We start from the raw sequence: 23674 nt of genomic DNA on the forward strand, positions 1-23674 counted from the left end.
ACTCAGCACTGGGGAGGCTGCACCTTGAATCCTGAGTTCAGTTTTGGGTCCTTCACTCCAAGAAGGACATAAAGGGGCTGGAGTGTGTCCAGAGAAGGGCAACAAAGCTGGGGAGGGGGATGGAGCACAAGTCTAGTGAGGAGTGGCTGAGGGACCTGGGGTTGTTGAGCTTGGAGAAAAGGAGGCTCAGGGGAGACCTTCTGGCTCTTGATAGCTCCCTGAAAGGACATTGGAGCCAGGTGGGGATCAGTCTCTTCTCCCAAGGAACAAGTGACAGGTCAAGAGGAGACGGCCTCAATTTGTACCAGGGGATCTTTAGATTGGACATGAGAAAAAATGTCTTCCCTGGTGACCTGACAGTGCTGGGTTAACATTTGGGCTTGATGATCTTAAAGGTCTCTTCCAACCAAAACGATTCTATGATTCTAATAACCTGAACATACAGTTAAAAACTGACCACTTTTCAGGCAACCAAAGAGAAACCTGGAGCACCCTAGGTTTTACATTTGCATTCTGGTGTGTTGCCTAGGAGCTGTTTCTCTGCTGAGACAACCAAACGTGGGCTTAACAGGCTGCCTGTGCAGCTGCAGGATGGATGCTGTGAAGCTGAGAGATATGGGAGATAACGGTGGAGGACAAGATCTGTTTACTGAGGGGAGACCTCCTGTGGTGATTCTCTTCTGCCCAGGTGTCCCCTTGTGCTGTTACATACCAAATTCAGCCTGAATCCTTTTCTCTTGGTCAATCCCAGCTGGCAGAGGCAGATTGGGAATGAAGGGGTCAGCTGATGGGGTATCTTAGAGATCTTGCCTGGGGCTGTATCACTGTTGTTACCCCCAGACTTTTAGCTTCATGGTATGTTGATAGCAAGTGACCTTTAAACCACAGCTACGGAAAGGAAGAGGAATTTGACATTGAGGCTTTTTCCCCCCAGAAGTCCTTACTAGAATGAGAGATGAACAAATCTGTGATGAGTCTATTGCCAAGGTGAAAGGAGTGATGAGGCTTATTCCTGCAGATCTATATACTCCCTCTTCTGTGTTTAATGTGTTAGAAGTCTTAGTGAGTAGAAATAAAGCTGATAAGTGTGACTTTGTGATAGATAGCCATGAAGGTGATATGGAAGACAGAGTTTTGTAACATCTCCAGTTCAAAATGTGATTATCAGACCATGATAAAAATTTCATGTCAGGGAATTCTGTAGTTAAAGAATCACAGTCCAGCCTATACATATGTAAGCTGGTAATTTCTAGGCAGGTAGCTGAAACAATTTTGACAGCTTGTGATGTTTTTGATGGCATTCAGAGCTTCTGGCAGTCTGCTTTTGCCTTGGCATGTGAGTGGAAGGGGTCATGTGAATCTTTCAGATTGACCGTGCTGTCTCAGTTGGGATTTGTGGAAAAGCTGGCATTTGGCTTTTGTCCAGTGTCAGCCAGAGACTTGATAAGAATTCAGAGTGGGATGTTAGTATGGGAAAAAAAAAATCTGGGAAATAGGGATATGTTACAAGGCCATGGCATGTGCAGCTTAGAGACAGAAGGGAGTTATAATTGTCTCAGTAAACATGGGGAGTCACTATAAAGAGGTCTGAGGCAAGTAATTGTCATCTATCAGTAACAGCAGAGCAGGTAATGAAAGGCTTAAATGTGCACCAGGGAAAGTTTAGTTTAAATGCGAGACAGGTTGAATTTCAAACCCTTTTTTCATTAAGAAGGGAGAGTGCCACTGGGTGGGTGGTTCACTGTCATGGGTGAGGTACTGAAAGCTGCCTCATGCATCTATCAGAAGATGCTGTAAATGTTATTCTGAACTAATTCCTCCCCAGCCCAGGCTGCAAAAGCAAGTGAGGAAATCCTCTGTGCCAGAGAAATCAACCCCTTCCAATGCTTCCCTCTGAAAGGTGCAGGACAGGTCAGGTATCAGCTGTAGGGCCATTTACAGGGGCTCAGGATCATAAGAACACATCAAGCATCTGCACATCAGCTGTGAAATGCTGAGTGAGACATCCTGGGGTACTAACCAGTGTGCTTCAAGGAGTGATGGGCCATCCAACCCTTGAGCTCTGCTTCAGTCAACTCTGTACTTGGCCTCTAGGAGCACGGGAAGACCATATCTGGCTCTGTAGTCGTCTGAAGTCATCTTCTATGTACCTGTTGGACTGAAATCAAGTAAAAGCACTCAGGCAGCCACTTCTTAAGTCATGTTTAAGCTGTAACTTGGGTCCACTCCACCAGCAGTGACAAGTGAGCAGTTGCAGTGCTATGACTGGCACCAACACACTGAGTTTAATTAAGGACAGTGACACCAAGCAGGTACTCAGCATCAAGCTGAGAAAGTCCTGCAGTCAGCAGACCCAAAACAGTCAGTGATCCAGAAGCGTGGCAGTGAAGAGCTGACATGGGTGGAACAATATATACACATCGAGGTGCTGCAGCTGCGTGTGAGTGTGGCTGGGATATCACACGACCACACAGCAGCAGCTTTGCCACCTCCTCGTTTGGGATGGGTGCTCCATGGCCCAATTACAGCAACCATCACAGTGCCTGGTGAGAGAACACTCAGTGTGCTGTATTTGAACTGGGTGACTTCAATGCGGTCGATGCAGCGGCTCTGCAGGGGAAACCGTTGGAGGATTTTATTGGAATTTCTATTTATTGCATCATTAGTAGCAGTGAAGGCTTTTGCTCTGTAACAACGGGCTCCTTTGGTTTATGAAGTGTGTGTAAATCCACCTCTGAGCTCCCGCAGTGCAGCTCCTGCAGGCAGCAGAGCCTTCTGAAGGGCCTCTGCAAATAAAATCCCAAAAGCAGCATCTTGATTTAAGATGCTGCCCCAAGAGTGTGTGTGGAGGTTTGTATTGCTGAGCCCATCAAGTAGAAGGGATGAACCAGTCAGCATGAATGCTGTTGGTCATGTGCACACAATTCAGTTAACCAAGAGCCAGGTGGTCCCAGAAGTTGATGGGCAGGAGGCTGGGGACATCTCCATGAACATGTTGGGACTGCAGCCATATGACTGTGTTAGCTGGGTGACATACCTGGCTGTGTAAGTCCCCTTTGGAGGGCTTTAGATCAATGCTAGCTCGTGCCCAGCAAGCTCAGCACACATACAGGGTTCCTGCTGGTGCTGGGTTTTGTGCTGGTAGTGGGGTGGGAAAGGCAGGAATGGTCTTGGGAGCTTCTGTGGCTTTGTTTTGTGAAGGCATTTGCCATGTCCCCATTAGCTGACAAAAATCAAAGCAGACATTGACCTTGACAGGCTGGAGAGTTGGGTGGAGAGGAACCTAGTGAAGTTCAACAAAAGCAAGCATAGGATCCTACACCTGGGGAGGAATAACCCCCTGCACCAGTCCAGGTTAGGAGTTGACCTGCTGGAAAGCAGCTCTGCAGAGAAGGACCTGAGAGTCCTGGTGGACAAGTTCACTATGAAGGAGGGTGGGGCCAGACTCTCTTCAGTGGTGCCCAGCAACAGGACAAGGGGCATCAGACACAAACTAGAACCCAAGAGGTCCCATCTCAATAGGAAGAAAAACTTCTTTCCTGTGAGGGTGCCAGAGCCTGGAGCAGGCTGCCCAGAGAGGTTGTGGAGTCTTCTGCTCTGGAGAGATTCCAAACCCGCCTGGCTGTGATCCTGGGCACCCTGCTCTGGGTGACCCTGCTGGAGCAGGGGGTTGGATGAGATGATTTTCAGAGTTCCAGAGGTCCCTGCCAACCCCCACTATGCTCTGATTCTGTGACTTAGGGCTGCATGTTTTCCATCTTCCTATGGACCCTCAGGTGCACTGACTATGGGAGAGTGAACAATAAATTGCAGGAAAAAAAAAACATTTCTCACTCAGTGGATTTGCTGTGCTTCCTTGAATGAGAATGTCCCCAAACAGAATGACCCAAAATAAATACAAATAGAGTCCTGCACAATAACGGCATACTAAAATCACTGGTGAGAATGTTTCTGATGAACAATTCATGTAGCAGGTATCTGACTTCTTTGTCTTTCTCCTACATAAATGCCTTAGTCCTTTTGCCCCTTTGAAACTCTTAAGACAGAGCTGTTCTGGACCTCCAGGTGCTGCTTTCTGTGCTTCAGCTCCTGGCTGCTTCTGGCAGGTCATTAAGGATGTGGGAGCAGGGCACAGGCACTCCCATGTCCCTGCTAGGCTGAATCAAACAGCTGCAGGTTTGTTTTTCCTTGGCAGATTGAGTGTCAAGGTCAAACAGAAACAGCATAAACTCTAACAGGCAGTAAGGGAGCTGTATTTTGTAATAAAATTGTGTGTATCTGTTCTATGGGGACTTCTATATGTGTTTTTCAGAGTAATGGTTTGGCTTGTGTATTTGTGCTCTGCTGTCCTGTGGGTTTCCCAGCGGGGGTGTCAGGAACTTGTACTGCTTCTGAACTTTGTTCTTTTCTCATTCAGTGAGCATGTAGGATGGAAAAGCTGCTCCATTCCTCACACTGAGGTACCAGGAGCATTGTCAAGGGTAGGAATGGAGTAATGGGGCCAGGTCTGGAGACATTCAGTGGGAGATGGTTTCTCATCTCTTCCCCCTCTCCATCCTGGCAGTCAGGCAAGTGCTTACTTTTAATTTGCCAGATGTTTCCTTTTCCCTTAGCATAACTGATACCTCTCCTTTGCATTTCTGTCCTTTCATTCCTCTGCTGCCTGAGATTTCAGAATACAGATCTTCACAGATCTGGCAAGAAGTTGTTTTGATTCATGAGGATGAATTTCAGGTGCAGCCATCTTTACATAACCTGTTTTAATTGCTCATTAAAGTGTAACAAGTTACTGGTGATTGGAATTATTTTTTTCCCCCTTGCAGGCAGCAGTGGCCTGCCAAGGTCAATGAAACCTCAAAAGCATCTATCAAATACCTGTTCTGCTGGGATTGCTCTGCCACTGACAGATGTACTTTTTTTTTTTTTAACCTGGCTGCTACAGATTCACTTAAGCTGCTCTCCGAGAGCAGAGGGAAAGTGTGAACAGGGAAAGCATTTGGAAGATTGGACGTTTCTTGTGTGAAAATAGCTCCTTTTTCTTTCATATGGCTTTTTTTAAGATTAAAAAAGAGAAGCAAGCTGCTGCTGGTAGCATTGAGAGAGTTTTTCCTGACATGATCCAGCTGTACAGCCCACGCTCACGACCAGGGAATCAGGTAGAGGAGGGTGTTAATGGGCAAATAAATAACTAGGATGCTCTGGCTAGTTTTACAAGAGAGTTTTTACAAAAGTGGTTTCTGAATCTGAGGGCTTCATGGTCCTGCCTGCATGTCCTTGGTGGAGCAGAGACCACCAGCAACGTGCCCACTCGACACAGCCGGCATCGCAGCACCAGGGCAGGAGCTGCTGCAGCACCGCAGGCACGGAGCCTCTCAGACCATTCCAGGCAGCAGAGGTGGGTCATGGTGGTCATGCTTTGCTTCTCTGGATGGGTTCTTGAGCTCCAGACCAACGTTACTGGGAAGCCTGGGTTTGTGCTGCCCGGCATTGCAGGGTGGTACCCAGAACAGCCTGTGCATCATGGTTCAGGCTGCATTTGGCATTTCCTCCTTTGCACCCTTCCCATTTGCCTTTCTCCTGCTGGTTGGTTCCTCTTAATCTTTAGAGCTGTTTCTTCAGCTGGTTTTTACCCAATAGTGTAATTGGGCTTTGTTGATCCCATCCAGCAGCCCTTTGCAGGCTGTCAGTGCAGTACATCAGGCTGCATTTGGGCTGTGCCTTGCAAAACACAGTGGTTCAAATCCACATGGACTGGAATCTTTCAGCATAGTTAACAAAAATTAATATTTTGAAACCTTTGATCTTTCTGAATAAAAACCCTTTAGAAACTTTTGCCTGCCTTTCTCTTCTGGCAGTAATTTGGTTCCTGTGCAAACACTACATCTTACTCCAAATTTTTTTTTTTTTTTTTGTTTTTTTTTGGACAGAGGAGGTTGTTGAGATTTAGGAATATGTACATTGTTTTCCCCCATTTTTTTTCTTCCTCTGTCATAGTTGTATATGCAACTTGACAAGAGATCCTGGCAGCCTGCTTCTCCAGAACAGTAAACAGAGCCAGTGCTGCAGTAGTTTGCAGATAAATAATGTATTACAGCCTGTCAAATACAGCTTTGAGCAAATACCACTTTAAAGGGTCATATATTGTAAATCTGAATATTACCTTACAAATCATTACTTCTCTCTTGATTCGTTATTCCACACGCTGCAGCTCTCAGAACAGGTCACCTTTTTCAACTACCCTTCAACCTGACAGAATTAGTATTAATAATATTTCTACTATTGATGTTTGTTTAACCAGCATAAATAAGCTCAGGAGTCATCCCTCAACACTTTTTCTCTCCATCCAGAACTTCTTGAAGATTTTTTGTCTCCTATCTCAATTGGAAATAAGTAGCATATATACATTTAGTTTTATTAGATGCTTGTTTTGAGCTTTTAGGGTATGCATAGTTTGAGTGGATTTTAGGAGAAGCTTTCCTAGAAATCATAGATTCATAGAATGGTTTGGGTTGGGAGACACCTTAAAGATCATCTAGTTACAACCTCCCTGTCATGGGCAGGGACACCTCTCTATAGACCATGTTACTCAAAGCCCCATCCGATCTGGTCTTGAACACATCCAGTGATGGAGCCTCCACAACTTCCTGGGCAACCTGGGCCAGTGCCTCACCACCCCCATAGTGAGGAATTTCTTCCTAATTTCTAATCTAATCTTCTAGTTTGAAGCCATTACCCCCTGTCCTATTACTACAAGCCCTTGTAAAAAGTCCCTCCCCAGCTTTCTGATAGGCTCCTTTAAGAACTGAAAGGCTGCACTAAAGTCTCCCTGGAGCCTTCTCCTCTCCATCCAAACAAGCAAACATAAACAGATTTTTTCTCTCCTTCTGGCCTCCCAGCAGAGGGGTTCCACCCTCGTGTCATTGCTGGGGCTCCTCTGGCCCTGCTCCAGCAGGTCCCTGTCTCTGCTGTGCTGAGGACTCCAGAGCTGCCCCAGCACTGCAGGGGGCTCTCCCCAGAGCGGGGCAGAGGGGCAGGATCCCCTCCCTGCCCTGCTGCCCACGCTGCTGGGGGTGCAGCCCAGGATGGGGCTGGGCCTTCTGGACAAGTAAAAGAACATGTTAATCTATAACTAGACATTTTGCTAATATAAGTGTTTATGGAGGACAGAAATTATGCAACCAGGATACCAGTTCAAGAATATCTGGGTCAATTTTACAGACAATGAGTTTTAGGAGTATTTTGGAAAAATACCTAATAAGTTGAAGATGCTTCTTGCCCAGGAGCAGTACTATGCTTTGTGGTATTTATATTTAATATTGCTTTTAAAACTGATGTGACTGCATTTCATGTCTTTCCCAATGTTCATAGACTAGCAAGGCCCTGCAGGAACTCTCAGATGAGCCCCTCTGCTGATAGGTCTGGACTTAATTGCAGGAAAAGCAGCACAGAGTATCGCTTCATCCGCGCAGCTCTGCCATTGATATTCCTGTCACGGGGTAAATCCAGGGAATGTCAATTCAAGTCCCAGAGCACAAACCAAGCAGATTTCCCCATCCCATCGCCCTGGGGCTGCTGGAAGGGCTGCACTGTAGACGTGGTCAGCAAACAGCGTGGGAGGTGCCGCTGAATTTTCTTCTGGCGCTGCTTTAGGAAAAGTCTGAGCTGCGTGTTCATCACGCTGTGTTGTGTTACAGCTGGGTGTTTCCCTCTCGTGTCGACGTGCTTTGAGGCTCTTGCTGGTTCTGGTGGTTCTTAAAGACTGCTTGAACCTATGCCAAGTGCAGCCGCTGGAAGGACGTGAGGGTTATTTTAACAACCTTCTTCACCAAGCACAGCAAAATAAGCCAGCGTTCGGTGTACAGACCGAAAACGCGATGCCAGGTTAGGAAGAAACAGCACGTTTCACACGGGAGGTTTTTATATCAGTTTGTGTTTGTAGGGTGATGCTAAGCCCTCTCAGGGGGGTTTTGTGCTCTGGCATCCCTCCCCTGGCAACCGCAGAGCTGGCGTAGCTCTCTTGGGCACCATTCAGTCTGGTGGCAGCAATGACAATACACTGTTCCCTGGCTTTTAAGCAGTTTTTTAGACTTGCAAGCTCTAATTAGGGTTTCACTGTGGGGATTTAGGTAGAAATTTGCCATATTTATGCTCTCAGTTCTGACAAACCTAATGAAGGAGCAGAGTCAGCTGGAATGAGAAGTCTTCCCCTGAGGAAGAGTGACTGGCACTCAAGCTTGACCTTTTCTGAAGGAGGGATGTCAAGGGGTCCACACATCTTGCCACACCGAGCCTGAATTGCAAGGGGCAATTCAGCCCTTACCTCATGAGTTATGGCATGCCAGGGCTGCAGGTCTGTGCTCACAGAGACACAATTCTCTTTGTAGCCTAAACCTTTGGTTTAAGTGACATTTCCAGGTGTCCCCCCCCCTTTTTTTTTTCCTCAGACTGGAAAAATCTGTTATGAGGTGGATAGTCCGATTCTGTGGATGCTCCATCTTCATGCCTAAGCAGGACCCAGAGGAGGTCCTCCTGCCCATGCCAGATGGTTCCTTAGCCATCAGAGCTGCTTCATTTCCCAGCAAGGAGCCTTGCAGCTGGTGGTGGCAGAAGGAGAGATGAGAGGAAACAAATATCTATATTTAAGAAGTTCCAGTGTTTTGGTTTTTTGCTTGTTTGGGAGGGGTGGTGGTTGTTTTTTGTTTGGGTTTGTTTGGGGTTTTTTTTGTTTGTTTGTGTGTGTGTGTTTGGTTTTGTTTGGTTTGTTTTTTGTTTTTTTTTTTTTAATAAAGATGTTTCTCATGGTGGTATCTCTGAATTGGTTCAGAGTGAATGCTTCTCAGAAGCTGGCATTTGATTTCCCACAGGAGAAGGTGGATTGAGTTAGTGGGGGGAAAAAATAGTGAAGTCTGGAAGCAGAGGGATTATGGGCATGTTATTTTATGGTGGATCCCTGTATTGCCTTTCTATAAAGTTATGCTACTAAGGAGATGTGGAAGCAGAGAAAATGGTCTGTTTATTTGCCTTCTGCTGTTCTCATGTGATGAAGCTGTTCCTCCATGCATTGAAGAAAAGAGAGGAGGGTTATTTGTTCAGATAGAAAGCTAAGTTGGAAGGAAGCATATCCACATTTCAGCTTCTAGAGGGACATGAAGATGTTCATCCTGTCTAACCAGAGTTTTTTTGGGGGTGGAAGTATTTAATACATTTAAGATAATGGGTCAACTTTTCAATCATTGTGGGAAGATTCCTGATGTGCTATATGGACTGGCTCCTGGGAGGGGGCTGCTGAAGCTGGGTCAGGTTGGCAGAGGTGAAGTGCTGTGCACCATTTCTCCTGCCTTCTTACCTTCCCGTAGAAATGCCTCGGATTTCCTTGCATGTCACGTTGGCTTTCAATGAATTTCAAAATACTGCTGATTATGTTATAGGCTAATTTCTTCAGCGTCTTGGGCGTGCGTCCCAGCTCGTGGGAAGAGCAGTGGAGAGCGTCACGTTTCTTTCTCTGCTGGATCCCCGCCGCCGGGCGGATGCGGTATCCGCTGCTGGCACCAAGTGGCGGGGGGGGGGAATGCTCTCGAGGTGCTGGACTCGCCAGCTGCCTTCTGTGTGTAGACTTTGGGGCTGCAGTTTGGAAGGGGCTAGAACCCCGGTGTTTCCTCTCCAGTTTCCTTGATGGTGGGTGTCGTGTGGGGGAACTGCTCCGTCCTGTGCTGGTGATGCTAGCTGAGCGATTGTCCTGGCCATGCTTTTCCTTTTTTTAAGATACGTGAGAGGGAAAAATGCTGTCAGAGGACTTGTTTGCTTGCCATAAATCTCCGTGTGCTCTGCCCTGAATCCTGTCCTTGTGGGGCTTGTTGTCACATTTTTTTCACCCCTTGAGTGACTAGAAAAATAACCTGTACAGTAATATCACATGCACTAAGGCAAAGGATCGTGATTACCTGGGAGAGGACACTGTTCTTCCTGCTTTTTCAAATACCTGGAGGATTTGAGCACTTAACACTGTTCATAAGCTGTGTGCTGAGTACTGAAAGAAAAATCACTGTAGGCTTTTCACTCTCCTTTACTTTTCAAGTAGAGACAATGGGCGAGCTGTGTTCAGTTGGCCAGAAGCCATTCAAAAAGGCAGGAGATAGATGTGGTACCTCTGAGCCCAGACAGGGAGGTGGGAAGGGGGTGCCAGGGGTAGATGGGGTTTTTTTTAGAAGTTGGAATCAAAGTTTTTCAACTCACAAATAATTTGAAGCCAAGTCTTTTTATTAATATGATTTTGTTGCTTTTTCTCAGTTTGGTGATGATTATATTTGAATTTGGAAACTGGTTGTTGACCTGCTCTTGCTTGCCAGTCCCTTTCCAGGCTGATCTCTGCAACAACCACCACTGTGTGAGTGTGTATGGGAGATCATAACGCCTGGCTGCCAGGAATTGGCTTTGGGCATCTGTGAGTGTTGTAGATTAATGTTAGAGGTGTTCATTTTAAAGTGAGATAAACTCAGAGTAAAAAGCATTAATTCCACGGTTTTCAGGGTTTTTGATTTCTTGTAAATAATACCCATATGGTTTTTGACTCATCACTGCACCTGGTGACCAACTGCAGAAATTAAAAGCCAGAACCAGTTTTGGAGCCCACAGGGAGGGAGAATGAATTTGGTTTATTTACGGCCTCTCAGGACAGTTTTGTGCTTTAAAGAGATTTGTATGAATAAGTTATTTTAGTTCCTTCATTTTAGATTTGTTTTATCTTTATTTTCTCCTTGAACACAATCTCCCAACTGTGTGATAAATCAAAAGATTTAAGCTGCTTTGTCTCATGCAGTGGGACTGCTGTCGATGAGGCTCCTGCTACTGCTGTGATCAAGACTCAGGTTATGGCAGTAGAATGGGCACTTGTGGTTTAACCACTAAGCCCCTTTGGACCAAACCGTGGAGTTCAACATTGCAAGGAACTTCACCCCTGCTCCAGCTTGAACTTACCACAGACTGCAGTCCCTTAACCCTGCTCCAAGCACTGGTGAGGCCACACCTCGAATACTAGGTTCAGTTTTGGGTCTCTCACTCCAAGGAGGACACTGGGGTGCTGGAGCATGTCCAAAGAAGGGCAACAAAGCTACAGGAGAGCCTGGAGAGCAAAGTTGTGTGAGGAGCAGCTGAGGGACCTGGGGCTGTTGAGCCTGGAGCAAAGGAGGCTCAGGTGAGACCTTCTGGCTCTCAATAGCTCCCTGAAAGGAGGTTGGAGCCAGGTGGGGGTTGGCCTCTTCTCCTAAGGAACAAGCAACTGGACAAGAGGAAACGACCTCAAGTTGTGCCAGAGGGGGTTCAGGTTGGTCATGAGGAAAAATGTCTTCCCCAAATGAGCTGTCAAGGCCTGTCCCAGGCTGCCCAGGGCAGTGTTGGAGTCCCCATCCCTGGAGAGCTTTCAAAACTCTCCATGTAGATAGGGTGCTGAGAGACATGGTTTGGTGGTGCTCTGGCAGTGCTGGGTTAACAGTCAGACTCAAGGATTTGAAGGTCTCTTCCAACCAAAGCAATTCTATGATTCTGTCTGTGAGCTGCAGCCTCTCCAGGGCTATACCTGCTCTTTTGTGGGCCACACACTTCTGTGAGCCGCAGTCTCTCCAGGGGTATAACTGCTGTGGTGTGGACTTGATCACAGTTTTCAGCTTCAGAAGTAAATCTGCTCCAACATGGCCTTACCCATGGCTTGATTCTGTCTGTGAGCTGCAGCCTCTCCAGGGCTATACCTGCTCTTTTGTGGGCCACACACTTTGAGGTGCTCCAGCACAATCTCATGCACAGCCACTGATGCTTCAAGGTGTGCCTGCTGCAGCACAGACTTGCTCACAACTACAGATGCTTTGAGGTGTCCTGCTCCCACATGGCCTCATCCACAGATCACAGTTCCTTCAATTGGAGTTCCAGCCTGGCTGGTGCAGCAGCACAGGGGCAGCAGCCATACCCTGGTCATCTGCCAGCCCAGGCACATGGCCATGGCTGTTATCAAACTGTTCCCAGGCACAGCGGCGTCAGATAAGCAGTACAGCAAACAGCAAAAGGAAAGAGCAGCCACCAGTGAGCACTGGACTCTTAATGTACAGTGAGACAAGCAAGCCCTGTGGCTAGCACAGGAACCTGCTGACGAATAGCTTAACTGCTATAAATTCAAATCTAGCACATTCCATTCAAACCTGTCATTATCTCAACCCTTCATGGCCCATGTTGGGCACCAAAAAGGGCCATTGGGGTTCAACCCCAGTGAGTAGCTCAGCACTGCAGAGCTGTTTGCTTGCTTCTCCCTGCAGTGGGATGGGGGAGAGAATTGGAAGGGTAAAAGTGAGGAAACTCATGGGTTGAGATAAAGACAGTTTAATAAAGCAAAAGCCACGCACACAAAGCAAAACAGGGAATTCATTCTCTGCTTCCATCAGCAGGCAGGTGTCAAGCCATGTCCAGGGAGGGCTTACGGGGACTGTCACCTTAACAGAGGCTACAGGAAAGCTGGGGAGGGACTTTTTATTAGGGAGTGTAGTGATAGGATGAGGGGTAATGGCTTTAAACTGAGAAATGGTAGATTTTAGTCTAGATATTCTTCACTATGAGGGTGGGGAGGCACTGGCACAGGTTGCACAGGGAAGTTGTGGAGGCTCCATCACCGGATGCATTCAAGACCGGGTTGGACGGGACTTTGGGCAACCTGGTCCACTGGGAGTGTCCCTGCCCATGGCAAGGGGGTTGGAACTAGATGATCTTTAAGGTCCCTTCCAATCCAAAACACTCTATGATTCTATGATCTTTGAAGGCGGTTGGTAGAAAAATACCGGTTCATGTCTTTTGGTCTGAAATTAGGAATACTGTAGGAGAAGAAAGCATCAGTGCTGCTTTTGAAACTGGACTAACTGAATTTTTATTTGCTTTGGATATTGTAAAGCTTTTTTGCAGTTGTCAAACCTGGCAGAAAGGACTACCTCTGCTTTTTAATGAAGAACATGTATTTTTCCTCCAAATGAGTTTACCCTTTTGTTTCCCCAGTAAACAAGAAGGGAAGAGCCTGATGTTTGGCATTGTCAGTAACCCCTAAAATCTGTATTGGATGACAGCAAAAAACACCATCTTTTCCCCATATACTGTTTGGACCAGTCAAGTGAAAGCACAAGGTGCAGAATTTGTCCAGCTGGGAGCTGCCTCCTGCCAGCATAGTCCATCCAAACCCCTCCAGCCCTGGTACTTCATGCATTTCAAATGAAGTAGGAATCCCTTTGTGTCCCACTGGGAAAAGCAATGAATTAAGTCTGGCCGATATGCTAATAATTAAAAAACATTTACCCCCAATTCGGCATTAGCATGGAAATTGTAATTATATGCAGCTTAGTTGCCACGTGGTGTAGTTAAAGAGTGTATATATTAAAAGCATATATAGCCAGCCATGTCTGGAGCTCTGCCTACACATGGATTGAGAGCAAGGCAGGTGGAGCTGCTGACTTTCATCTGCCCACCTTGATCTCGGTTGGGTGCTTTGCCTAGCTTTTGTGTTAGCTGTGCCATTAAGCACAGAAGAGCAGTTGAGGCAGAAGTGGTTAACTCACCAAGCAATACAATATCAAGGCAGTGGAACAGAGTTGTTCCCTAGGAGTTTAAAAATTAATTTCCTTGTTAAATGTCATCTGGCTTGTGATCAGCTGTAGTGTAGGTCATGTTTTCTGATAAATTTGAAGGAAAGCAACTAAGGGATCCGGAATGCTGAGATCTGTGAAATTGAAGTCAGCTGGAGTCTGACATTGGTGTTTATAGAGCCATAAAGAGGTGGGGAAAAAAGTAAAATATGAAATCTGCATTATTCAGCTAGCAGAGATGTGGTGCTTAAACCCAGCACCTTCCAAAGTTGGGGAATTGCTCCTCCCTTCTCATCTGCAGTGAAAGCCAGGAGAACATAAATTAATGCTGGAGGGATGGATTGATGGAGAAAAACTTTCTCTGCCAAAGGGCTTGTGGGAAGTTCTGGAGGGGCAGTTCATAAGGGTCAGGGACTGGAAGGGGCTGAGGACAAGGAGAACTCTCTGGGACTGGGGAAGGTGGGGTTTAGAGATGTCCATGAACATTCCCTTGATGGGACGCTGGGGCTTGGAGCAGAGAAGAGCTAAAACGAGACGTATTTTCCTGCAGTGTTAATTTTTTGTTACAGTGCCTTTTAACACCCTTGACGTGGACGGAGCTTTCTGCTGCACAGCCTTGTTTTCACCTCCCTTTGTGGGTTGTTTTGTTCTCCTCCCAGTTTGAGCGGCACGACCCAGTGGAGGGGCGGATCACGGAGCGGCAGTTCGGCAGCATGCTGCTGGCCTACAGCGGGGTGCAGTCCAAGAAGCTCACGGTCATGCTGAAGCAGCTCAAGAAGCACTTCCAAGACGGAGAGGTCAGTGACGTTGATGGCAAATTTGGGAAAGTGCAGGGGGCAGCCATCCCATACCATGCCCAGAAGTCAAGAGCAATCTCTGGCTTCCTAAGAAGAGCACCTTGTTAAGCATTGTGGGGAGACACATGGACTTCCCAGATGATAAATATTTTGCCAGCAGCAGCAGGATGGAGGAAGTGGGAGTGAAGCAGTCTGTCCAGATCAGGGTGTAGGCTCGTGCCTGTTAAAATGAACGCTGTAGTTTTTCAAAATCTAAATTTGCTGTACCGCATCCTGGGTCTGGAGCCAGAGTCAACATTGCGGATGAGTTCCTTGTTGAGTGGCTTGACCTTGGATTAATTAGCTGCTGTGACTGGGCAGTTTGTTATTTAGTTGTGAACTTACATGAAAGATTATTTGTATTGCTCATGATTTAGAGAGAAATAAGGTTGCAGATCCTACACTTGTTAATTTATTGAGAGACCTTGTAATAAGACACGAGTACCAAAAGGGCATGCTTTATCAGGTAAGGCAGGTATGGGCTGCTGAACTACTTCAGTATGAGAAATTCAGGCCTGCTTCTATAAAGAAGGGTTGTTCTTTTATTAACTTGATTATAAACAAGCAATTTGTCAAAATGGGAATGGACAGAGAGTCTTTGGCTGCATATTGGGTCAGTCTGACTGTTTTAGAGCCACTTTCCCCTAACATCAGAACTAGCATTTACTTCTTAACTGGTTTGGATATAAGATGTGTTATAAACCACAAATGTTGACCGTAGTCTTTTTGTCCGTTTTTAGTGTTTTAACTGGACTGTACAGGAATCCTCAGTTGATGTGAAGCCACTCCAGTGACTTTGCTTCCCATTTTCTTCCCTTTCACTGGTGCTGGAGGAGAACTGGGGTGTACTGAAGCAGCATGGCATGTACACTAATAGGTCTCCATTAACTGCAAATAACGTCAGAAAGTAAAAAAACTGGAGGACACCGTAAGCAAGCCAAAAAGCCATGTTCAGAGTTGCGTTCCTACCAGAGGAGCTGCAGTTCCTTTCAGCTTCTCATGGCCTTGGGGTGCCAGAAAGAGGGTGTTTTGTTTTTCAGATTCCCTCAAGTTTTGTAGGAAAATAGGCTTGATATTTAATAGGCTGTAATCGATCGATGGTGTCAGTGTGTCTTCGGAGCTGAGACACGTGTATCAATACTTAGAAATCTTGCTTCTCAAGCTCTTTATTGCCATCTTAAAAGACCATTGATGTTTCCAAGGTTGTGTCTTTTTATTCAATCTTTGAGCAAAACACTGATTTCAGCTTTTCCAATACCTCTGCTCCCCTTGAGCTTTAACAGGAATCATTTGTTTTCTTGTGTGGAAAAAAATACTTAACTGTGATGTCTGTCTAACAGAAAATAGACTCTGTTGATGTTCCCAAACTGTTCATTCTTTTGCTGTGATTTGGATATATTTAATATATATATATACACACATACATATTATTGAACAGTAGCTGAGTGTAAGAGAAATTAGGCAGAGGAAGTAATTTTGGAAGCTCTCTTAGAGCAGATGTTTTCTTCCTTTCATGTTTAAGCCAAGACCCTGACATCTGTGGCAGAAGGGGAACTTTTTGGTTTTACCTTATTCCTCATCCCCAGATCAGCCAGATTGTGTTTCTATTTGCAGATAAACAGATTCAGAGCAAGTCTTTTTCTTTCTTTACTCCAAGGACTCTCAAGGAGAGAAATGGAGGAATAGCACAAAAAAAAGATGTTTGCAAGGAACAGAATTGGTGGAAAACACATGATTCCTTAGACCAGGGGGAATAAAGCACCCAAATGCCTAAAACGGGACAGTCTCTGTTAGCAAGTACAAGATATTTAATGGTTTAAGGAGATGTAAAGGATGCAAAAAGTGCCAGATGCTTTGTACTGGAGCCAGATGAGCCTTTTCCAGCCAGGGCAGCTCAATGTCAACGCTTACACAGAGACAGAGAAATCAGGCACTGGAATCTTCCACTTCAGCAAGGTTTTGCTCAAAGAGAGTCCAGGCTGGTGCCTAACTTTGCATTGTCTTCAATACAAGAGAACTTTTTCTTGAAAGTTTGTGGGGTTCTTTTTTCTTCTGGAGTATTTTAGAAGATTACATCCTGTGCAGGTTTGTGTGCAGCACTTCATATCTAAATAGACTCATGTACCTTTATCAGATCACACTGGTGCGGCTGTCAGTGGTTTTATGTACCTTAAATTTCCCCATCTCTTTAGAAACAGGGCCACCATGACCAGAATCACAATAACCACCTTTTGAGCGTTCTGGATCCCTTATTCAGGGGTGCCCATGCAAAGTTTTCATTGTAAATAAATGGAGTATAAAGCCAGAGAGCATTCTCCCAAATGTTATCCCAATTGAAATTGCAGAAGCTCAATGCTGGTGTTGCTTTTTCCTCTGTTTTTGTAACCCAGACATCTGCAGCTGCTTCAGCTGGGTTTTGCTTTACTCACATCTTGTAAATAGGGAGTGGAGATGGTGCTCTCCACTCCTCTCCCTTCAGCTCCCAGACCTCGCAGAGATGTTAAAGACACCCAGCCACTTCATTTACCCTGCTGTGCTTCCCAGTCACTGAATACCTTGTTAAGTGATTTACAACACGTATGTGTTTTGCAGGAAGAATTTTTCCCCAAATCCCTTCATTGTACACTTCACTAGCCTGCATTTATAGCAGTGTAGTATTATTATCTGCACCATTTACTAATCTGCTGTATCTCCTCTCTATGCTGAAAGCAGTAGGGGCTTTGACGTGCTGTTGATTCCCAAAGAAAGTGAGAGTAAAGTAATTTTAATAGTGTGATGCTGGGAGGGGAACGGTAGTAATTGTACCAGACCTACCCAGCAACCTTTACCTTGGAAATACAGTTTACCTTCTGAGTGTTTTCTTAGGAAATCTGCCAAACTTCATCTTCATAGAATCACAGACCTGGTTTGGGTTGGAAGGGACCTTTGGCCATCTAGTCCAACCCCCCTGCAGGGAGCAGGGGCAGCTTCAACTGGAGCAGATTGCTCAGAGCCCCATCCAACCTCACCTGGAACGTTTCCCACGGATGGGGCTTCTACCACCTCCCTGGGCAACCTGGGCCAGTGTCTTCATTGTCTGATTCTGCACAAGGCGACCCTGGCAGCCTCCGAAATGTTAAAGCTCTGATTTTAATCTAACCTTTAGCCACTGTGCTACAGTGTTTTTCTGCATAGCTGCTTTTGGGAATGGCATGTTTTCTTGTATTAATTGATAATTTGCTTTCATTTGTATTTTTATTGAAGGAGAAATTCTATCTTACCCTGGATACATTGATTCCTCTGCATATTTAGCAGAACTGCCACACTCAGTTTAAAATTGCTTACAATCCTCCCCCTTGAGTTACACTTACACAGCTGCTTTTCTCCTAATTCAAAGGACTTGTGTTGTCAATAGTATTTACAAGCAAGGCAATTGGTTTATGTCTTTCTATCTGCTAGAAAACCAAGCTGACCCTTCAGAAACTAATGAAAGCGTTACCAAGCATTGGAGCAGGCTGCTGAGGGAGGGGGTGGAGTCACCATCCCTGGAGGGATATAAAAGCCATGTAGGTACTGAGGGGTATGGTTTAGTTGTGGACTTGGTAGGGTTAGGTTAATGGTTGTACCTGATCTTAAAGGGCTTTTCCAAACTATTCTATGATTCAGACCATCTTCTGCATATGCTTTGGTGGCTGTGTGATGTATTGTTCTGTTGAGATGGTGGAGGGTGGGAGCAGAATGGCATTTTCCTGGGTTCCCAGGTGAAAAGCTCTATTTTTTCCAGAAGGTGTCATAAGATGCATGTTGCAAGCAGATGGGTTCTACCTGCTTATGTATCACTAGCCTTACTTAAATGAGAAGATGCAGGCTTATGACTCAACACCTAGATGTACAAATGCCTTGAAAGAGGTGATCATCCAGATCCCATAATTGCTACCCTAGTGCTCTCCAGTATCCCGTTTCCTTTTACTCCAAATTAACAGAAGCCCTTTATATAATGGAAACATCTGTTGGCCTTTCAATGAAGGTGTGAACAACTTATGAAGAGCTGAGCAGTGCTCACAAACACATCTACAGGAAATGGATGAATTCCCATACTCTGACTTCTGATTAATGAAGGTGATCAGTCCTCTGTCAACTTGTTGGTGCAGGCCTGAGGCTGTCCCAGTCTCTGATTTTTTTTGTATTTTGGTAGCAGGAAAGGAGTCAATGCCTGATGAGACTAATGCCAGTCTCAACTATAGGTTTCATCAATAAAATATTACATTTCATCGTACTGATGGCACTTTTCCTACAGGGATTCAGTGTCTCTGTCCATACAAAAGCCTGGATTTGTAGGATACCCCCATACAACATTGGTTTTGCTTTTTCGGTGGGGAAAAGGATCATGAGTTCATGTGTGTAAGCATGGAAAGCTTCCCTGATACCTGCTGAAGCAATAGCAACTGCAGTATTGGGACTAAACAAGGGGCCATTTTTTATGGACAACAATGCTCTTTGGCCTTGCCATCTGCCAGAAAATTCCAGGAAAATGCAAATTTAGGGCTCTTTGCTTAGAATAGCTGCTGGAATGCTTTGCAGCCACTACTGCACACCTCGTGTGTCCCAAATGGAATGGATAGATCACAGCACAGTGTCTTCTGCTTCCTTGAAAGTGGCCACACACTTCCTGGTTCCTGCAGGCTTCCCACATTTTTATTGCTCTGCTCCCAGGCAGGAGCACGTGAGTCAGGAAACGTATAGCAGGGAGAAGTCTGGATGGGCATCTGAATTGCAAAGATATTTTCTTCCTCTGGAGCTGTTGTACAAAACAGAGGGATATTTAGAATACTTCCTGTAGAAGTAACTGATGTTTTTAATATTTTTTTTAATTATTTTTTTGACAGGACAGTATTTTATTTAATTCTACCATACATCTTTTAGCATGTTGCTTGGGCAACATAGACTGGGTTGGATTGGAAGGGGCCTTTAAGGGTTGTCTCATCCAAACCCCCTGCAGTGAGCAGGGACAGCTTCAACTAGAGCAGGTTGCTCAGAGCCCCGTCCAACCTCACCTGCAATGGTTCCAGGGATTGGGCTTCTATCAGCTCTCTGGGCAACCTGGGCCAGTGTCTCACCACCCTCAGTGTCAAAAATTTCTTCTTTCACTTTAGTCTCAATCTCCTCTCTTTAAGGTTAAAACCATCAGCTCTTGTCTTGTCACAACAGGCCCTGCTAAAAAGTCTGACCCAAGATTTCTGATAGCCCTTGCTTTAAGAACTGGAAGGCCACAATGAGGTCTCCCTGAAGCCTTCTCTTCCCCAGGCTGAAGAGCCCAAACTCTCTCAGCCTGTCCTCATAGGAAGAAGTTCAGGTCTATGTTTAAAGAAAGATCCCTGTACAGTAACTTGAGATTTTTTTCAGGTCTGTTGTCCACATGTGCATTCTGCTGCCTGACCCTATTTGGCCTGGATCCATGAATCCAGAGCTGACAGAGCCTGTTGTTGCACTTGGGGTACACACTGCGCAGCATTCGTCAGTGCCACTTGCCCAGTTACAGCAAAGATAGGAGCAAGCTGCAAATTTTCTATAATTCTTCTTAAAATTCTAGAGAAGATCATTATGAGAAGATCACTTTTAAAAAGGTGCTTTTTCTTTCAAAGAAAGATAGGTGGCTTCTTCCCTTATTAGAAGTTGTTGGGAAGAGTTTGAGCAGGGTTAAAATGGATCATATAAAAATTGTTTGATGGTACCTGCTGAACTGATGGCTATTCCATGCAGACCATGAAACCATGCTGTATTATGCACTTGAGATCTTTAGTATCCTGCTGTATCAGTCTGTTGTGCTAGACAGAATGGGAGGAGCCTGAACCTGAACCTCTCTTGACAAGGTGATTTATCTCTCCCAGAGGGAAAGGCTGTATGATTATTACCGTGGTGATGATTTACCTCCTCCCTTGGCTCCGGGCTGTGGTTGGGGAGTTTGGAGGCTGCAGCTCTTGTCCCAACACTGATGCAGCCGTGCTGGTGCTAAAATGAGGTGATGTGTTGTGTAGTGTAACTGAGTGGGTGTCCCAGAGCTGCATATGTCGGTGGTGACCCTCCTGGCACACTCCTCCCCGGCCGGATCAGAGCAGAGAGGAGTGTGTCCTTATCCCTTGCCTGCTCACTGGCTGTGCTGGGATGCAGTAGTGCTAACTCTGGGGGATCTCAGGAAGCCTTTCTGTGTCTCTCTGGGTGTGTGGCTGTAGGAGCTTTCCTTTTCCCATCACTGTAAGAATGTCATTTCTCTGTCCTAGGGGCTGACGTTTGAGGAGGTGGAGAGCTTCTTCACTTTTCTGAAGAACATAAACGACGTGGACACAGCTTTGAGCTTCTACCACATGGCTGGAGCTTCACTTGACAAAGGTATTAAAACTTGCAGGATTGATGGCTTGAGGGGAGCGTGATTCATGCCATGTCTTTGGACTTGAGAACATGTCAAACAAGCCCAGGCTGACAGGTTAAAAATGTACCAAAATCACAGTTCCTCCCTGTAATGAAAGGTTTAACTTGCTATGTCCATGGGTAAAGAGGGATTTCAGGTTTAATACTTCCCCAGCTTTAGATATAGAGAGGAAAAAATGCTGACATGTAGAGCCTGAATAGATTAGGAAGCAGTGATTTCATGGTGACCGATCAGTAAGCGGTGATATCATAGAATGCTTTGGGTTGGAAGGGACCTTTAAGGGTCATCTAGTCCAACATCCCCATATCCTGGTGATATCTGCAGCAAGACTTCTCAGGTATGATGCCTGCAGAGGCAATGACCTACTGAGCCTGTCAGAGGCTCTGTTACCAGATCCCAGGGACACCAGTGTTTCTTCTTCATCCTCATCTTCTGAAGGACAGTTTTTTCTTCTTTTACAAAGTACTTGGAAAATGATTGTTAGCAAAGTCAAGAGGTATTAGAAGAAGTGCTCTTGCAAACTGTCTTCTCTAGAGGTCTCCATGATTGACATGGCAGAAGCACTAATCAGTAGTGGAGATGGTGGTAGGAACTGTTCAACCCTGGTTTTGTTTCAGCTTTGCTTTAAAATAAGAGGCTTTGCTTGGAAATAAGAGCTGTATGGCCAGATACTGCATTTCTGATCTGAAATGCAAGTAATTTCAGGAATCCAAGCACCTCTAGTGCTCCTAGGTGTGCTGGAAGGAAGAAAAGGGAGCACTGAAACCCTGCTGAGGTCCCAGACTGAGCATTAAAGCCTGTCCAGAGCAGTTCTTTTCAGATAACCCACAGTCCAGAGGCTGTGTGTGGCTGGAGAAGCTGTCTGGATAAACCTCAGAGCTGGTGTTTCCTGGCCAGCTTGGCAATTGTGCAGTTTATCAATCAGACCAAGCCATATCCTTCTTCACCTCATCCTGTTTCATTTTCTGAGCTAATCCATATCAGGTATGTTTTCAGATGTGACACACTGATTTTAAAAATAAATTAAAAATAAAAGAAAAAAAAAGAAAAATATCATACATTTGAAAAAAATAAAAATTTGTCACAAGTATGTGCTCTAGCTTTCTAGATCTTTTCTTAAGAGTTGGGTTTTTTTAAGTGTCCATACTGCAGAGATAAAAAAAAATGGCAAACTCATTAGACATTTTTTAGGCCAGCTGGAAACTCTTGTCTACAAGAAAGTTAAAGCTGATGTATTTAGGCAGCTGCAAAATTAAATGTTTCAGAAGTAAGCTATTCTTCTGACCACTGCTGTTGGGGGATTATGAAGACATCAATAGGTTTGGGGGCAGTGGAATTACAAAGGGAGTGAACACATCACATCGCTTCTTGCGTGCATCAACAGCCCTCCTCACCTTTGATTTTTCTGGGAACATCTTCTCTACTCTTTGTTTTAGATCACCATTACCTGAAGACTTAAAGTGAAAAGAACCTGATAGGATTTTCTTTCACTTCAAAGTGAAAATATGAAGTACAGCTGTGCTGCTACTGCTGCAGCGTCCCACAGGGAGGTAGTAGCCCAGCAAATCCAATTAACTCGGTGTCTACAGCAAATTAGCAAATGCCCTATCATGGACTATGTACTTGTGGAGTATTTAGGTCCACATGCAGTTGGTAAATCAGTGTGATTGCTGTTTAATTATGTGCAATCAAAGAGCTTGTGCTGGAGCCACAGCAGCTGAGCTGGGGGTATTTGGCTGGAGTAAGTAAACCCTGGAGTAAGTAAACCTTTGTCTTGAGAACCACTTGCAGGCTCAGCTGTCCCCAGGTCCTGGCTGTCAGGAGGGATTTCCTTGGGCAGAAGAGGAGGGTTATCCTGCAGAGTCCCTCTCTGCACGTGTCTAGTGGCCAATACAAATCACCCCTCGTGTCCTTCTGTGCTGCTCAACCCAGAGGTGCTCTGGGCGGGAGGTGTGAAGGGAGCTGTGTTTTGCTGTGGTCCTCACAAAGGTGCAAAGTAAGCTGCAGGGATACCCCTGGGTTTTGCAGCAGGCATCTGTGTGCTCCAAAGCTTCAATGGTCCGTGCCCTCCCTGATTCCACATGCATACACTCTGACTCTGGGTACTGCACCCACAAATTGAATAAGCAATAAATGGGGTGTCCTCTCCAAAAGTCAAGCTTTCAAAGGGTTGCTTATTAAGAAAAAAACAAATGTAAAAATTACTCATCATATGAAGTGGAGGAAGAAGACAGTTTGTGTATCAAATAAATTGCTACTAACCCAATGCAGCAATCATTATTATAATTTTAGGAGGTCTATTTAAAATTTAAGAGGAAAACAAATGGATGGCACGAAACAGCCATAGCTTGACAACCTGTTTTCTGTGTTGAATTAAAGTAGCCTCTTCTAAAATGGATCATAAACCTGTATTTTAATGACGCATAGAATAACACACAGACTATTTATTAGTCCATCTTTCATTTTACCAGAAACATAATAGCTGTCATTCTCTTAAATCATAAGCATTTCTGAGAAAACTTTCCCAGCCTGGGCTTAAGCTGGCAGCAGGGCAGGAGCCAAATTCATTGCTTATTCCCCTTTCAAGGCGAGGATGTGAATGACACTTTTTTTTTGGCACCTTCTGCAGCCAGACTTTCCAAGCAGCCATTCTGCTGGTGCTGGCAGAGAGCCGTGGTGTAAATCCTTTGTGTTTTAGGGCAAGGCACAGAGAGGGACCAAAGCGACAGGAGGTGGCTGAGCCCACTGCTTGTGCCAGTGCCTTGACTAGCTCAGAGCTGGGCTGGAGCACAGGAGGAGCTCATAGAACATAGTTTTATTTGAAG

The 23674-nt window shown here is 45.4% G+C and overlaps 1 protein-coding gene across 1 annotated transcript in view; it reads left to right on the plus strand.

The window, feature by feature from the left end:
• The window catches only part of MICU1 (mitochondrial calcium uptake 1), a 98447-nt gene that overhangs the window by 68013 nt on the left and 6760 nt on the right, over positions 1–23674 (plus strand). Inside the window, exons 8-9 of the mRNA XM_008936021.1 lie at positions 14267–14404; positions 20701–20809. Coding sequence (XP_008934269.1) covers positions 14267–14404; positions 20701–20809 — 247 coding nt within the window. The remainder of the gene's footprint in view (positions 1–14266; positions 14405–20700; positions 20810–23674) is intronic.

The sequence above is a fragment of the Merops nubicus genome, unplaced genomic scaffold (assembly GCF_000691845.1).
Source record: "Merops nubicus isolate BGI_N331 unplaced genomic scaffold, ASM69184v1 scaffold1932, whole genome shotgun sequence".
Taxonomy (NCBI): domain Eukaryota; kingdom Metazoa; phylum Chordata; class Aves; order Coraciiformes; family Meropidae; genus Merops; species Merops nubicus.